Source organism: Gopherus flavomarginatus, chromosome 5 (assembly GCF_025201925.1).
Source record: "Gopherus flavomarginatus isolate rGopFla2 chromosome 5, rGopFla2.mat.asm, whole genome shotgun sequence".
NCBI classification, from domain to species: domain Eukaryota; kingdom Metazoa; phylum Chordata; order Testudines; family Testudinidae; genus Gopherus; species Gopherus flavomarginatus.
The window spans coordinates 15230831-15248802 of NC_066621.1; the positions used below are offsets into that span (position 1 = coordinate 15230831).

General features: G+C 41.0%; 1 protein-coding gene across 4 annotated transcripts; it reads left to right on the forward strand.

Moving 5' to 3' along the window:
- The first annotated feature begins 478 nt into the window (after positions 1–478).
- RBBP5 (RB binding protein 5, histone lysine methyltransferase complex subunit) lies at positions 479–17349 on the forward strand. 4 transcript variants are annotated; one of them, XM_050955605.1, is made up of 14 exons: positions 479–608; positions 2019–2044; positions 2905–3077; positions 3893–4033; positions 4656–4818; positions 5412–5521; positions 6291–6410; positions 6839–6992; positions 7103–7174; positions 7802–7919; positions 10228–10297; positions 11016–11245; positions 12161–12238; positions 16793–17349. In XM_050955605.1, exons 1-14 carry the CDS (start codon positions 590–592, stop codon positions 16819–16821), a joined length of 1503 nt encoding a protein of 500 aa, XP_050811562.1. In that variant the 5' UTR covers positions 479–589; the 3' UTR covers positions 16822–17349. The 4 variants fall into 4 exon arrangements, with proteins under 4 accessions (XP_050811562.1, XP_050811563.1, XP_050811561.1 ...); XM_050955606.1 differs by having other exon boundaries at positions 16796–17349; XM_050955604.1 differs by having other exon boundaries at positions 480–608; positions 12161–12355; positions 16796–17349.
- Positions 17350–17972: the final 623 nt, after the last annotated feature.

The following is a 17972-nucleotide window of genomic DNA, read 5'->3' on the forward strand; positions in this document are numbered from 1 at the left end:
TGCAGGCGGAGAACAGAATCCAGGACAAATTTTGCTGTTTACACTCGTACAGCCCCGCTATGGGGCTATTGCACAAACCAGTGCCCAAATCAAAAGTCTGAGCATTAGAGAGCGCTGCCGCATTGGTGCTGTACAATATCTTAGGAGCCTGGAGCAGAGCTTGCCCCATAGGCTCTCGCTCCCAGCAGGGAAATAGGGAAGCCAATTAGCCTAGTAGAGCTCCTGCTAAGCTAGGCACCACTCCCCCACCTCCTCTCGGCTGTGCCAGAACCCCTCCCCTCGTGCACCCGGAATCTCACTCTCGGCTGTCTGCTCCCGGTAGGAACCTTTTCCCTGGGCACCACTGCGGGGTGGCCACGGTGGTGCCTGACGCCCTAGGCCGTGGCCCAGCTGGCGGAGCTGTGCTTCCCCATCACCCCGCGCTCCAGAGCTGACCGGGAGGAGAAACAGAAGTCTGGGTGGGAGGCTGCGAGGAGGTCCGCGCGCCGGGGCAGTTTATCAGGCAGCGCTCAGGGCAGCCCCGCTCAAGGAGGAGGCCCCCGGGGTCTTTGACGGTGAGCGGCGGGGACGGAGCGAGACAGCGGCCAAGATGAACCTGGAGCTGCTCGGTGAGTGGGCGCTCGCGCTTTGCCCGCCACGGAGTCCCATCTACTCCCTTCCGCCCCAGGGGGCGGCAGGGTCGGGCCTCCTCGGTGGGGTCCCCAGGGCCGGGTCCCGCTTCTGGAAGGCGGGAGGGTCTCCCGGGGGTGCGCGGAGTCCCGAGGGCTGGGGACAGCGGGGGGAAGGGGGGCTCCTGGGGGACAGGGCTAGCGAGGGGGTGCGCTGGGCTGGCGACAGAGAAGGGAAGGTCTGGTGTGGGCGAGGGGAGAGGGGCAAAGCCCCTTGTACTGGAGAGTCCAGGCCCCACGAGGTTCTGGGGTGGAGCACTCTCAGCAGAGGGCCCGGTCTCTACAGTGGGGACTCAGGTCTGGTCCCCTTTGGTGACACTTGCTGGGTTGTTAGCATCATGCGCGGCCTGTATTGTGCTGCTGCAGTTATCACTCGCTTTTACATCCTTCCCCTTGCCCTGGGAACATGCAGAAACAGCATCTGCTTTGGCCGTCACCCGGAGATGTAGCACTCCTGTGTACACAAACTTGCAAGCTGTTCCCATCCACCCCACTGGCAGGGGTGTTAAGCAGGTTGAACTTTGTAGCTGTACTGCTCCCCAGAGTGTGGGGCTGTCATTTTTTGGACAGAAATAATTTCTCACCCCCCAATCCAAATTCAGTACTTCAGTTTTATTATTTTGAGAAATATTCCCATATTTGGAGTCTGCAAGTAGGAAAATCAGATTTTTTAAGCAAAATTGTGGGACACCTGTTACAAAGAGATGAGGAGGCAGGAAGCTGCATTTGAAGGGTTTTGACAACTGTTTGGTGGCAACAGTGCTTTCGATTTTCCCCTTTAAACCTGGTCAAGAGGCTGGGTTGACATAAAAAAAACAGAGAATCCTAATTTTGCAGTGTAGAATGGCTCAGACTATTTATGGGGGTGAATGAGGTGTCAGCCTGGTGGTGGTTCTTGTGCAAACATACTCTTGGTCACTTTCACCAACACAGCAGTTCATTCATGTAGACAAAGTCTGTGCAGGTTTATGAAACTTTGGGGGCAGAAGGAAGGAGGAGGGGGAAGAATCTTATTTGAAAACTGACAGCAAATTTGGGACAGGCCTCGATAGTCGGGTAAGTTTCATTACATCTGTGGTAAAACTTGAAGACCCCCAATGACGTATGCATGATTTATCTATGTTAGTTTAAGGTATGATCCTGCTGTATGCAGAGTGCCCTTATTACTTATTGTTTGTACTGGGAGTTGGGCGTGCTTGTAGGATCAGACCATCAGTGTAATTATAAACCTGATCTATTAGGATAATAACAGCAGGCTTGTGTCTAAATGGAAACAGTGGGATTATTCAGTATAAAATATGTGATTTTCATAGAATTTCATTCAAGTATTATGTTTCTGTTTTGTTGCAGAGTCCTTTGGACAGAACTATCCCGAGGTAAATCTCTTTTTTGAGAGGTCACTCTTTCTTAGTTTTTGTTGGATTACTGACTTGATTTTATTTATATTCACTTTTAATCTGTCTTGCATAATTTAATTGTTGTTTTTAAAAAACCAAAAGCCAAACAAGTCAGCTGTTACAGGGCTATGCTTAATTGAGGCTTTTAAAATAGGAAAGTCGTCATGCCTTGCAAATATATCCATTCCAAAGTTGGTTGTGCTAAGTATGTGCATGTCTTGTTTGTAAACAGTCAAGTGGAGTAGGGAAGGGATGGCTGTGTGGGTATAAATCTCTACGTTGAGTAGTTTGGTCTTCTTTGAGAATCAGAAAACTGTTCATGAATTGAATGTATTAATTCTATATTATCTTCAAATCAGGCATCAGGCTATTTGACTTAGAAATTTATCAGGTTGGCTCCCAGAACTCATGAAAAGTACACTCTTAGCGTAGAACTTGGATTAAAAATAAGAAGTAGTCTCTGTCTTACACCTCTGATGGCTGTTTGATTTGTTTTGTTTTGTTTCCCATTTGGCTTGGAGAAGTGGAATTTTAAATATGCTACCTTTTCCCCTTTAAAATAAATTGTGAACATATTTCTGTACTTAGTGAGCTTTAGAAAATGCCCTTTTAAAAGCAATTTCACTCCTACTGACTGGGCTTAAACCTGGTTGAGTGTTCCTTCAAGATATGGCTACTGATCATCCAAGCATCTGGCTCTTGGTGTGCAGCTGAAATCTTGGGTGGTAGCTGATACATTTTGCACTTAAGGTTTAAAAGTAGGTAAAGTCAAGTGGGCACAAAGCTTGAAAACAGAAGTTTGGCTTCTCACAGTCTCTTCTGCCATTGTTTATTTCCAGGAGGCTGATGGGACGCTGGACTGTATCAGTATGGCTTTGACGTGTACCTTTAATAGGTGGGGCACTCTGCTTGCTGTGGGCTGTAACGATGGCCGCATTGTCATCTGGGACTTCTTGACAAGAGGCATAGCTAAAATCATAAGTGCCCATATCCACCCTGTCTGTTCTTTATGGTAAGAAATTATCTTATAGAGGTTGAATGTGAGTTGAAGTATTATGAAATTTCTGTACTAAACCAGAGTTTATGGCAGTCTCCTAAGGGATTATAGTACTCAGTTAATTAAAGCCTCATTCCTTACCTCCCTTCTGAATTTCCTAAGATTCTCTTTCAAGTTCAGAGATTCTCCACTCCTTTGATGTTGGATGCCACTCTTTCCTCTCCAGGTTCCTTGGCCCTATTTTGCCTCTTTTCTCAATAGCTTTGAATGGCTTGCCTTTCAGATTTGATGTATCAAGACTACTGCATCAAGAACACACTCCTCTAATCTAAAAGAGCTCTCTTTCTGTCAAGAGATGTAATTGGCATTTAAAAACAAAGAATTTTAGAGGATACTTTTTCATTAAGCAACTTCATTCCAAGGTTTCACTCTATTCAGGATTATAATCTGTGTATTAGCATAATATTTCTACTTTGCTTTGAATGGAATTTGGTCAAATCTGTGCTTGCTGTAGGCCAGATACTGTGAGGTGCTGGCCATTCTCAAGACCCATTGAAGTCAACATACAAAAGCAAATAAATGACAATCTAAGCCAGTGCTTCATAGGATCTGATTCTCTTAGCAAGTTTTAAAGAAATGATTTCCATAATCAGTCTGTGGAAACACAAAGATAAAAGCTATATGGAGCTGTCCAGCAGACAGTTTTATAATAGTGACTCATAGTTCTGATAGACTATTTAAACTTTTTTTTTTTTTTGGTGAGCTTAGGTTTTGTGGGTTTTTTTTGTTTTTTTTCCCCGGAAAGGTTAATATGTTTCTCTCTCTTGCAGCTGGAGTCGAGATGGTCACAAATTGGTGAGTGCTTCAACTGATAACATCGTATCACAGTGGGATGTTCTGTCTGGAGACTGTGACCAGAGGTTTCGGTTCCCTTCACCCATCTTGAAAGTTCAGTATCACCCCCGAGACCAGTAAGTTGTATGGAAAAGATCCATTTTTAGGGGGCTTTTATGAGCTGAATGAATGTTCTCTTCCCTATAGTTGTATAATCATGAAAACATGTTTATTAGATCTTATAAACATATTTTTCTAAAAGCCTGAATGTTGTGTCTAGTCCACCAGATGTTCTCCCTTTAATGTGTTAACAATGCGAACAAAATAAAAATGTTTTTGTAATGACTGTAGCCTGCTGAAAAATAGTTTTGGAAAGTGGAAGAGGGTAAACAAAAGGATATGGGTGAATAATTTATTTACAAATTTCTTGTTGAGTTGACACGATGTATAAAGTTGGGAAAACATCCATAAAGAGATGTAAACAAAAAGGAAAAAATAAACACCAGATCATATTGTTTTATGATTGTTTGCAAGAATAAGTCAGGACAAGAAAACAAAAATATTGGGGTTTTTCAGTTAATATCTATTGCTCGTGAGTGCAAGAGAGAAGCCAAGGAAACAAAAGAACATGCATCATTCAGCTATGATACAGCCCTACTTTTCTCAGATTGCTTCAACTTTTTTCATACTTGTAAATGTGAAAATTGGAGACTCTAGGAAAAAAGACAAACTGTTAACTCTTCCTTTTTTCCTCTGCAGAAACAAGGTTTTGGTGTGTCCCATGAAATCTGCACCAGTGATGCTAACGCTGTCTGATTCAAAACATGTTGTTCTACCTGTGGATGATGACTCCGATCTGAACGTGGTGGCCTCTTTCGACAGGCGAGGAGAATATATCTACACAGGCAATGCCAAGGGGAAGGTGAGACCACACTGTGCTGATGCTCAGTGAGTGAAATAGTTAAAAGAATGCAATTCCTGGTCCAGGTGCCTGATCCTTCTGGGATGAAGTCCTTTTGTTTTGGTCTGAGACATGTTCCCTGAGAGCTTCTTGAATCATTGCTATTATAGTGATGCTGACTTTCCTTAGTAAAGCACTTTGACTCTATCTTTGAGATCTATAGATAAAAAATGGTATTTAAACACTAAGTATTAGTTGTATTGCTACTGTTTTTGAAAAGATTTTTAGGAGTCTCTCTTCTTCTAGTGCACATAAACTACATGATAAAAAGTGCTATAGATGTATAATTCTTATCAGAAGTACTCCATAACGTACACCTGCTGAGTTAAGCCGCTCACCGTGAGGTAGATATTCTCCCTATTTTCCTGAGAGACAGCATGAGGCATAGAGTGGGCAAGTTCCTTGTTGCTCAAGGGCACAAGAATTAGTTGCAGAAACAGGAACTAGAACCCAAGAATCCTGACCTAGTCCCTGGCACTATACCTAGATTACACAGCCTCATATTGTGAGTATTAATGAAGATACTATTTATTTTCTGTTTCTTTAATCTTCAGATCTTGGTCTTAAAAACAGATACTCAGGATCTGGTTGCTTCCTTCAGAGTAACAACTGGAACCAGCAACACCACAGCTATTAAATCAATAGAATTTGCCAGGAAAGGAAGGTGAGTAGGAAAAAATTGGAAGTGAATTGAAAAGTTTTAAGATGGATGAATCTTATATAATGCCTGCATCTGTAATTTTCACTCCGTGCATCTGAAGAAGTGAGGTTTTTACCCACTAAAACTTATGCCCAAATAAGCTTTTAAGGTGCCACCGGACTCGTTGTTGTTTTTGTGGATACAGACTAACACAGCTACCCGCTGATATTCTGCTTTAGGATTTGTGATCTTTTGGATAAAATGTTCTGAGTGAAAAAGTGTGAATACTTGTTGCTATGGCTCCAGAAGTGGTTGCTGTGGGGGATGTGTCAACTACAAAATTTAGGGGCAATCTTAACAGCTATACACTGTCTGTTATATAAATAGAAAATATGAAGAGCTGGAAATGTGGCAGAACAGTGTGTTGGTTTCACAGTTCTGGCTAGCTTTTAAAGGATAAATTTACTTTTGCATTAAAAGTGGGAGAAATAGAAGGAGATTAATACATCTCTGGCATACATTTTTTTTCTGGTTGATGTAGGGACATGTTACAAGAAATGTTTTGTTTATCTGAGGCCCAAGCCTGCAAAGTGATGTGTGCCTTCAACTCTCATTGACTTCAAGGGGGAGTTGTGAGCGCTCCGCCTCTTCTAGATACAGACCTTTAATGTTGAATGTATAAAAAAAATTACGGTATTTTACATGTTAGTTGAGGATTTAAAAAACAATTCTTTTTTAAAGTCCTTGTTTCAATGTAATGAGCTCTCTTCTAACTGTGGTCTCCCTCCCACAGCTGCTTTTTAATAAATACAGCTGACCGAATAATCAGGGTATATGATGGTCGGGAAATACTAACCTGTGGGCGAGATGGAGAGCCTGAGCCAATGCAGAAGCTTCAGGATTTAGTAAACAGGTAGGAAGCAGCAGAGAGATTGATGGCTTGAGATATAAAGCTATGTACTTTGGTGTAGCATTCACTGCTCAGTGTGTTCAGACAAAGAATAGATCTCATTTAGGGTGGCCTTTGGTGTAACAAGGCTTTTAAACACACTGTAAGGCACAGGTTTCAAATGAATAAAAGAATTAAATGAACCTCTCACCCAAGAAAACCTAATAACACTTTTCTGTGAAACCTTTGCTAGAATCCTGTCTTCTCCACATTGTACAGTAATGTAACAAGTTGCTTTGTTTTATGAATGGATCACTTGTTGATTACCTGTTCTGTTCATTCCCTCTGAAGCACTGGCATTGGCCACTGTCGGAAGATGGGATATTTGGCTGGATGGACCTTTCGTCTGACCCAGTATGACCGTTCTTATGTTTTTAATTCCCTGCATGCAGGACCCCATGGAAGAAGTGCTGTTTCTCTGGGGATGGGGAGTACATAGTGGCAGGATCAGCACGGCAGCATGCCCTGTACATCTGGGAGAAGAGCATTGGAAACCTAGTGAAAATCCTCCATGGAACCAGAGGGGAGCTGTTGCTCGATGTAGCAGTGAGTGTGTCTCCCATAATTTTTCTGTCAGTTAAATTCTAACAAACTTTCGTAATCCATTTAAAAATAAACTCTTTCTTTCTCCCCTTTTATCATCTGAATAATTCCAGTGGCATCCTGTCCGACCAATCATCGCTTCCATTTCCAGTGGTGTTGTGTCAATATGGGCTCAGAATCAAGTGGTAGGTGTTTTACAGTTTAATTTCTATAGGGAATAGTAGCCAGTTAATACTCTCTGGGCAGGTTTGTATTTTGAGTATTCTGGCAGGTGATGCTCCACAGAATTTTTCTTTCCAATATGTTACTGAATTAGGTCTTGAGTAAGCAAAATCCTTAAGCATGTGCTTAAGTTTAAGAACAGCAGTGAACATTAAGAAAATGAATAATCCCTTAAAGTTAAGCCTGTGCTTAAGCACCTTGCTGAATCTGGGCCTTATTGCAGAGCCAGAATTCTCACATAACAGGAGCAGTGTCCTTCTCAATTAATTTGCAGATAACAGATTTGAGAACATAATCACAAACAAAAATGGTGAAACAGCATGCATCTTTCTGGTTATGGAAGTCCTTATTAATGTGCAAAGATGCTATAAGATTTCAAGGGATGAAGGAAATAAAAATGACCACAGAAACTTGCTTTTCCAGTGTTTAGTCTGCCATGTGACTATGAAGCTCAAAGAGGGGCTGATCTTGTGACAGCGCACATGGTTTGGAGGATTTGGGGGCAGAGCTAGAGTACAATTACACAAATGTCTCACTGCAGCTGCTGCTTCTTTGCACAAGGTAAAGTTCTCTTTGAATTTGCGGTTTAGGAAAACTGGAGTGCCTTTGCGCCTGACTTTAAAGAGCTGGATGAAAATGTAGAGTATGAAGAGAGGGAGTCAGAGTTTGACATTGAGGATGAAGATAAGAGTGAGCCAGAGCAGACAGGTAACATGTAATGCGAGTATACTTGTAACAGAGATGTGGCTGTAAGTGCCAATGTTTATTAAATAATTCTTATGTCTGGAGGAATAGTAAGATATGTGATTTAAAGCAGTGGTAGTGAGATGATGGGTGATAAAACAAGCTGGGATTATTGGTCATAGGCAAAGCAACACACTTCACTTATGCCTTTGTTTCCAAGGTTTATTTTTGACATCTAGCACTTCATGTAAGAAATGACTTCAGCACCTATGATTCATATGCCATATAAAGTGAAATACCTATGCACAAACAAGATAACTCCGCCACTTGGTGGTGCCAAGCCCCTCCCCCCCCCAAAAAAAAAAAAAAGAAAAAAAGAAAAAAACACCACCGAGTGAAAGATTGAAACCAACAAAAGGGGGTAGGGTGTTTATCTAACGTTTATCTAAAAATCTTCAGTGTTGGAGATTCCACAACCTCCATAGGCAATTTATTCCAGTGCTTAACTACCCTGACAAGAATTTTTTCCTAATGTCCAAGCTAAACCGCCCTAGCTGCAATTTAAGCCCATTGCTTCTTGTCCTAGCCTCAGAGGTTAAGAACAACAATTTTTCTCTCTCCTTCTTGTAACCCTTTATGTACTTGAAAACTGTTATGTTTTCTAGTCTCCAAACTAAAGAGACTCAGTTTTTTAATCTTCTCTCATAGGTCATGTATTCTAGCCCTTTACTCATGTTTGTTGCTCTTCTCTGGATATTCTCCAATTTATCCACATCTTTCCTGAAATGTGGCGCCCAGAACTGGATAATGTGGGTTTGTTGGAATTGAGAATGGGATCAAATTTGTTACGATTTAAAAAAGTTATTTAAATGGCAGCAAAAGGCATTTAATGGTAGTTAAGTTTTTCTTACGGATATATATTTTAAAAAAACCTATTTAATCACCTGCAATCTGTAAAATAATTTTAAGTCCATTTTAAAGCATGATATAGGAAATGTTAAAAACTTGAATTATTTACTCATATAAACCTCTATTTTTAGTACTCCTTGTGAGATGTGGTTTATGACTAAATAGAACCAAATGTATTTTTGATGTTATCATAAACAGATAGTTAAGGGTTAATGCTGCTTTTACCTGTAAAGGGTTAAGAAGCTAAGTAAACCTGGCTGACACTTGACCAGAGGATCAATAAGGGGACAAGATACTTTCAAGTCTTGGTAGAGGGAAGTCTTTTGTTTGTGCTCTTTGTTTTGGGGGTTGTTTGCTCTTGAGACTAAGAGGGACCAGACGTCAATCCAGGTTCTCCAAATCTTTCTGAATCAGTCTCTCATGTTTCAAACTTGTAAGTAACAGCCAGGCAAGGCGTGTTAGTTTTATTTTTGTTTTCTCAACTTGTAAATGTTCTTTTTTGCTGAGAGGAGTTTACCTCTGTTTGCTGTAACTTTGAACCTAAGGCTAGAGGGGGTTCCTCTGGGCTATATAAATCTGATTACCCTGTACAGTATTTTCCATCCTGATTTTACAGAGATGATTATTACCTTTCTTTCTTTAATTAAAAGCTTTCTTTTTAAGAACCTGATTGATTTTTCCTTGTTTTAAGATCCAAGGGGATTGGATCTGGACTCACCAGGAATTGGTGGGGAAAGGAGGAGTGGATGGTTTAAATTACCCTTGTGTTAAGATCCAAGGGGTTGGATCGATGTTCACGAGGAACTTGGTAAAAAAGCCTCTCAAGGCTGCCCAGGGAGGAGAAGGTTTTGGGGGGGCAGGAAGTGTTCCAGACACTGAAATTTCTGGATGGTGGCAGTGTTACCAGATCTAAGCTAGTAATTAAATTTAGAAGTGTCCATGCAGGTCCCCACATCTGTACCCTAAAGTTCAGAGTGGGGGAGGAACCTTGACAGACATACTACCTTGTAATTTAAAATCCACCTGCACTAGGAAATGCTCTGCTACTTGCAATGGGCTTCCTCCATTTTCTCCCTCAGAAAAAAATGGTTTGGCTGCTGGTGTAGATAAGGGTTAACCCTTTGCAACCATTACAGAAAGCATGCTAGACACCTGAACGTGTCTGCTTACATGGTTTTTACAGATTCCAACTTCAATCAGCTTGACAAGGTAGAGATTGTATTTTAAAACACTGTTGCTGCTGGATTACTCAGACCCTTAGGGAAGAGTTGAAAAATCTGATTCAGATGTATTCAAGAGAAATGCTCTAGGCCTTTCTGCCTAACTTGGTGATTCTAGATCTCGCATCAGCTAAAGCTTCCTAAGGAGAGAGGTCTCTCTTTTCCCTTTCAGGCTGTATTGCTCCATTTCTTTGTTTTCTCAGGTGCTGATGCTGCAGAGGATGAGGAAGTGGATGTAACCAGTGTAGATCCTATTGCTGCCTTCTGTAGCAGGTAATTTTTTAAAAAAACTGGAAATCCCAAATATGTGCCCAAGATTCTCTGTGTTAATATATAAATTGTACTCCTTCTATATAGAACACATATCTGTGTTCTTATTTCCATGTGTTGGGATTTTGCATGTGTTCCCAATAGTGCTGAGAGGAGTTTCATGTCTAGAGAATAACTTTCTGAGACCAGACTATAGCTGAGTGTACAAAATGATTTTGTTCTGCACACTTACATGCTGCTCTAGCAAGGTGTAAAACCCTGGCACTTCATGCTGTAGCTCAATCTTTAGTTGGCCTTGAGAAACAATAAGATTATAGTCCTAGCCCATTGCTCTCCCTTGTTGTTTCCCCCCATCCCTGACAAATTTCTAAAGATACTTCTGTATCTATCTTTTTAATTTGCCTAATCTTCAAATCTCACATCATAGCCAATGTAATTCCGGTCCAGGGAGACCTATGGAAATCCATTAGCACGGCTTTGTGTATCGTGAGGAACACTGTTCTTCCTAGGGGTTAAATGCCTTGCCTCCCCAATGCTTCGCCTTCCCTTCTCGATCTTCTTCTTTGTTGTTGGCAATACATATTTTTATTCTCTGGAATAGTCTGGTAACTGTAGTGTCAGTGTGTGACTGCTTCCTGCAGAGACCATCTTACTTTAGGGACCTAGAGAAAAATATATTAAATGTGCATGGTTTAAAACTAAAATATTTCCTCCTTTACAGTGATGAAGAACTGGAGGACTCCAAGGCATTGCTGTATTTACCTATTGCTCCTGAAGTGGAAGACCCAGAAGAAAACCCTTATGGACCCCCACCTGATGCTGTCCAGACCTCCCTAACTGATGAGGGAATAGGCTCCGAGAAGAAGAGGCAGTCGTCATCTGATGGACCTCAGCCACCAAAGAAGAAGCCCAAAATGACCAACATTGAACTGCAAGGAGTGCCTAATGATGGTGAGTGAAAGTTGCCATCATTGTAGTGCCCATTCTGCTTTGAAGATGGGTTTTTCATCTTTGCAGCATTCCCAGCTCCCACCAGTTTCAAGACCAGGTGTTACAAAATCAATCTCTAATCATGCTAATAGTCAAAAACCTATATGTTGTTTTTGATAGTAGTTGTCTCTGGCCATCACCCTGAACCAAGTTCTGTTATAACTCATATCCTTTTAGGAATGAATGAAATCATTCTAAAACAATAGTTTTTTAGTGCTCTCTGTACTTCATTCATTAATCTGCTCATTTAGCCATAGTAAGATAAATTGGAAGAGCTTTGCCATTAAATAAGTCACTTCTGTCTCTGCTGGCCCCTACATAGAAATAGAATTAGAGTCTAGGCCTACACCAACAGAAATGCAGCATTATATGGCGGTAGGTAAAGGTGGTGAAGCCCAAGTATATTAGAGTTCATAAGTAGGACCAGGAATAGCAAAATACATTTCTTCTGTGTTTCTGCCACTGTATTTTGCCTCAGAGGGCCAACTTCTGCTAAAACTGAATTTGTCTCTATGATAAAAAGCTCACCTTCATCCTGTGGGAAAGCGTTCTCTCCAGTAGCATTGATTTAGCTGTTGGAGACGGTGACACTTAAGCGAATGGTGGCTGCAGTAATCCTTGCCATAATCCTAGTCCCTGTTTTGCCCTCACTCCTCTGATTTCATGCAGCCAAAGTGATTGGGGTGTTTGGTCTTATTTCTTGAAATGACTACCCTGATCCATCTTTTACAGAGTTTTAAAGTGTTTTCCTTCTTGTAAATCCCATCTTGTGACATCAGAGATGTAAGGGGAGTGGTGGGTCGGGTGACTTCAGTTTGCCACTCCAATGGCTATAATGCATGTGCGAGGATTTCGGGTGTATCTGTCTCTTTGCAGAAGTCCATCCGCTGCTGGGTGTGAAGGGAGATGGTAAATCCAAGAAGAAGCAAGCAGGCAGGCCTAAAGGATCAAAAGGTAAAGAGAAAGATTCTCCATTTAAACCGAAACTCTACAAAGGGGACAGAGGTGCTTTACCTCTGGAAGGAGCAGCGAAGGGTAAAGTGCAGGCGGAGCTGGGACAGCCTTTGGCAGGTAAGGACCCAGCGTGAGCGTCGTTGGCTTGCTTGGTGGCCTTGCTTTGTACAGACCCTGACTTGATATAGTCTTACCACTTTATCTTCCCAAATGGCATTTGCTCACTGAATGTTTAGCTGCTGTCAAGGATAGGCAAAATTTTCCTTTCTTAAAGTGTAAATAACTTTATATTGATCACAAAACTAAAACAATGTACAAAATGAAAACACACATCCTGTTGCATATACTGCAACTAAAGAACATATGGGATTTTCTATGATAATATTAATTCAATGTTATGTCAACAGCAAAAATGGTGGTGGTTTGATTCTTTAACGTAGCGCGCGGCAGCTCTTACATTCATAATAGGCTTCAGTTTCCCAGTCAGGGAAGTTGTTTCTTGAAATATGTATTAGGAAAGAGTGTAAGTGGTAGAGGATTTTGGGGTGTAAGGTATTGATTGCGTCATGCCATCATCAGTAGTGACTGATATGCGAAAGAACCTAAAATTTGCATAAGCAAAATTGAGAGTGGGGGGGAAAACCGCTTCATAATAGCATTGCTGCTAGCAGTGGCTGCTTTCCCTTGGTTGCAGATGCTTAGCAGTGCAAAGACTATTGCTGCATTTTAGAAGCTTCTTGCTGACGTGACTTGATTTTCCTGTTCCTTGTTTTCGTATATTGTACATTTTAGGGATTATCTCTGTTTTTTAATTAGGTACGTAGCTTTCATGTAACACTGCTCACCATACAAGCCTTCCCATTCAGTGTACACACACAGATTCTGCAAGGAACTAACCGTTTACCGTGAAGGAATTTATAAATATTCAGTGGATTTCCACAAAAAAGTATTATTTTTTTGTTGAGGATAGAAGTATTTTCTAGTAACTTTTGCTTATGAAATCTTTTATTTGTTCCACCTCTGGGCCTCTTCTGAATGAGTAGCAACCAAAACTCGTGTTTTCCTTACTGTATCAGAGTACTATGTCTGTGTTTAAATGGTTTTTGCCAAAATGTGTACCTGCAACTTTCCATTAGGTAAAAGCTTAATTTCCTATAAAGAAATGTTAGCAGATGTACAGCACTCTGATCTGGCAGGGGAAGATGAGCTCTACTTCATCCTTTATTTCTTAAAGGATGTTTTAAAGAGGACACTGTCAAGAGAAAATTAATTTTGCTCTCATGCCTGTGTTGAAATGTCATTGAATTCAGTGGGAGTTGTATTGCTGTAAGTGAGAGCAGGCTTTGCTGACTCTACATTTTTTTGGTCACTTTCTGGTTCTTGTGCACTAACATTAGGTTGTATTTGGCTTACCTAAATATGTGGGTTTAGCTATTTGACAATGCCCTTTTCAGCTGAAATTGACTAAAAACAAACATCCGTGTTTCACACATGCTTTGGTAGCAGATTGGAAAGATACTCTTCTATCTGCATATTTGGAAAGGCTCAGTTAGGTCCAGAAAAGAAAAATATGAATTGGAGTTTGCTGTGTTGTGCCCCATTTTCTAGGTGTGTTAAAGTAATTTAAGAGTGATGCGTGGAGACCCAAAGGCCTGATTGATTCATACACAAAATTTTGCATATCCTTGAGCTCAGCAGCTGCTGCTATGGATTTTAGGCTGTCCAGATTTGACTTTTTTTTTTTTTTTTTTTTCCCTCCTTCCTCCCCACACTGCTGGTCCTATGTTACCCACCTTGCTCATTGTCCTTCCTGCTCTGCTCCTGTTATGTTGCTTGTATTGGTATCAATAAGTGCTTGTTCTTTGCATATGAGGGACTATGATATCAGAAATTTGTCTACCTTCTAGGGTGAAATCTGTCCACTGAGTGTGCAGGTTGACTGGTTTTTATTGTTGCTACTTAATCTCCTGATGTACTGCACTCTCCAAAATGCTTGAAATTAACTGAAGTTGTTAGCCAAAAGCAAACGTGACACTATGCAAAAATTACTCCTGATGGTGTTGAATGGCTTCAAATGTCGTCCTCATTTTGGCACTTTAACGTCTCTAAAATTATCCTTGATTGCCCAAGTAATTAAGCACTATATATTTTCTTTTAAAGCAAAAATATAGTGTTAAAGAGTATTTGGTTTCTGAGGATTCTAAATTATTCAGGCAGGCATCCATTGCACATCCTGACTGCGCCATCGTGTTGTGGTGGAGGGACAGAACCAGTTTTAAAGCCAAACAAATAAAAGAATGACTGGGTGCAAAATACTGTACATTTTTTTTCCTTTTACCACACTGCTAATTAACAAAATTGTGTTCAGGCGGATATAAATGGAAAAGCATCATACATGGTTCACCGCTATTTGCAAACAAAAGAAAAAAGGAAAAAAACCACGAAGTTGTTCAGTGCTCTTGATAAATGTACAAGGTGTCTGACCTTTTGAGCTTATGTGGCAAAGTAGTCTACCTGTTCCTAGGCAAATGCCATTATCATCGTTATCAGGTCTTTTTCATACTATGTGTGTCCAGTCATACAGGTGTAGCTTTGTGAATATGTTTGTTTGACTTGCCTGAGACATTTTTTGTAGGCAGATCACCCCCTACATTTCCTTTTGCAGCTTGCCATCAGTATTACTTCCATCTCTTCTATAATCCCCTTTAAAAGAAATTTCCCCGTATGTGTTTTGAATGCAGTAAGAGTTAAAATAGACTCCTCCTTCCTTGTTCTTGCACATAATTATAAACTCCTGGATATCAAAGCTAGATGGAACCATGACGATATAGACTGACAGCCTGTAGCACCCCGGCTATAGAATTTCATCCATTATTATTGTTGATGTTGAGATATGTGCACCTGTATGGCTTGTGTGAAATGGTGGCTACAGGGCCAGTGGAGGCCACGCGCTTTTTCAGAGAGCCTGAAAAATGGGGGCTCCTCTTTCCTAAGGAGTAGTGGATTTAAAAAAAAAAATCTTTAGCCTTTCCCCCACTAGCTTTAGCCATCTTAGTTGTTGTTAATGGGCAGTGGAGCCTTTTATTTATTGTTTTTACTGTGTGCTATCAGTAAGGATTGCATGTTTTTCATTTAGTGCTAATTCAGACTTTCTTGAGCTTGCTTGAGCATTAAGCAGTTAATTAGTATTATTTTTACACAGTACTTATTTTCTATTAAGATCCATTAATGCAGTGTTCCTCAACAATTGTTCCGTGAATTGGCACTAGTCCCTGAGATCTCCGTGACACAGTTTAGGAAAGCAGCAAGCTGGTCCCTGAGATCAAAAAGGTTGAGAGAGAGACTGCATTAGTGCACACCCCTGTGGAGTCATACGGACTTAATGGGACTCCTCATAAATCCATGTTAGTGTATCTCAGTGTAGGACTGAGGTCAATATGAGGAGAACATACCGGTGAATCAAGTTGATGGAGTAGCCAGAGATGGCCTGCCCAGAGGAGCATGCACTCTTTCAACCCCTAGAGCCCTGTTATCTCAAACAGAAATGTTCAGGCCTACCTTCTCTCCTTTCTCTTGTCCACCCTGTATTCATGCATGCTCCGTTAAGCAACTAATATTTTCTTAAAGGCATTAGTGTACACCACTCACATCTGACAAAGTGGTATTCACCCACGAAAGCTTATGCTTCAATACGTCTGTTAGTCTATAAGGTGCCACAGGACACTGTTGCTTTTTACATATCCAGACTAACATGGCTACACCTCTGATACTTGACACTTGTCACTTCAAACTCAGTCGGCTTCCTCTCTGCTTTAGGAGTCTTGCCTGCTTATGGTCTGACCCACCATGCAGAAGCAGACACTTCACTCGTGAAGACTGGTTTTTATTATACCTCCTGCTTAAAGTCACTAATTTCTTGCAGGGCTGTTTTGTGAATTAGTCAGTCAATTGGTAAAACAGCCGTGCAACATGCGTACTTCCTCCGGAAGCTGTTTGAATGCATCATGGCAGTGCAACAATCTCTGCAAGTCAGGTTCCTGGGTTGCTGAGCCCAGTACAGATGAAGGACTGCCATTGTGCTGCTCAGTCTGACAGTAAATGCATTTTCTTCAATTGAAAATGAGTCACAGTATAAACAAGCTCAATTGCCTGGGCCACTTCATAATTTAAGCCTGAAACTGTGCAAAGAAAACCGTTTGAATCCAAAACCAAGTGGAACTTGTGTTTTGAGTTTGGTTGTGTTTTGATCTGAGTTTGGGGATTAAAGTTTGAAACTTAAGCCAGGTAAGTTTGCTTAAAGTCCTGCAGAATGAGATCAGAGTTCCTCTAGTCCGTGTCTGGTATTTCTGTATGTGTTTAGGATTCTGTGCACGGACAACTTAAGTGGTGGTATAAACACCAAACCAGGGTCTGTCATGCTTCTGAAAAGTGTTGGCTATATTGAAAATGTCTGTTTTAGCCTGCTCTTCTGGCAACATAAGCATATTTGTTGGCCTCCACTTGTTTGGATTCCCTGATGATGAAATATTTTTCACCTGTCTTTGATCTCTTTAGCAGGTGGTGCAATCTCAGAACTGTTATGAAGACATTCTGCTTTCTCTTCCTCTGTTCTTTCCTATGTTGGCACCATAATGTGGAATATGGACAAGGTGCTCAGTCAGATAATGGACTGACTTTAACTTAATGCAGCAAACTGATTGCTCGTGGATGCAGGGAGTGACTTTTATAAGAAGTGAATTATGGAAGAGAAAATGGCCTTCATTCCCTCTCCTCAACCCTCTCTCCCACAAACAGTGTAAGATAATGACTCTCAGGACAGGAGATTTGCAAAGAAACTGAGTGGATGGTCTCCTTACAGCATTTGCTAAAGTGAAGCACCGTGCTTTCTTCAAGCTAAGAAATCACTTTCTGTTTATTTCTTTCAAAGATTTTTAGTTCTGAAACTGAAGCATGCCAAGATTTTTATTCCCCGGACCATGTATCCTCTGACTGTGTATTTCTAAAAACTTCTATTTCATTAACTCTTATTTCAGTGGATTGTTGTTTCTTTCTTCTCTGCCATCTCTACAGTATTTAACAGTGAATTAAAAGAAAATCTGTTAATATCTTCATACACACACTCCTTTTGTACCACGACTGCTGATTGCGTGCAAGGTCTGATGCCAGACGATCAGGCAAGGATTTCGGATTAGAAGCTGAGAGTGTCTCTGAAGTCTGCAAAGAATGGGCACTTTATGTAGTGGTTTGTGGAGGTGAAAGATGCCAGCTTCATGACACTGTTTGTTGGTGGAATTGGGGAGGGGGACCATAGAATAAGTCTAGCTAAAAGACCCAAGAATTTGACTCCGTTGCCTTTAGGCTGAGGTATAAAAGGGTGCATTTTGCTACTTTATCTCTTTGCCTGCAGTGTTGGTTCTTTTTATATTGTCATATCAGGTGCCATAGTGTAGGCAGCTGGCTCACTCTTTTGCTGACCTGTTCTTGCAAGTAGAGAAGAAAGAGAACCCAATCTTTATCTCAGAAGAAACTGTAGTATAAATACTCAATCTTTTTTTCAGTTAAATATCGAAGACCTTGAATAAGAGTCAAGAAAAGCCAATCATGAAACAGTAATACAGGTTTAAGAGTCAAGGATCCTTATATATTGTTTTAAAGTGGTCAGTTCTTTTTCCCCTGGGGAAAAAGGGAGAGGGGAAAGATGGAGGTTTGTGTATTCTTTCAAAATCTCAATCTT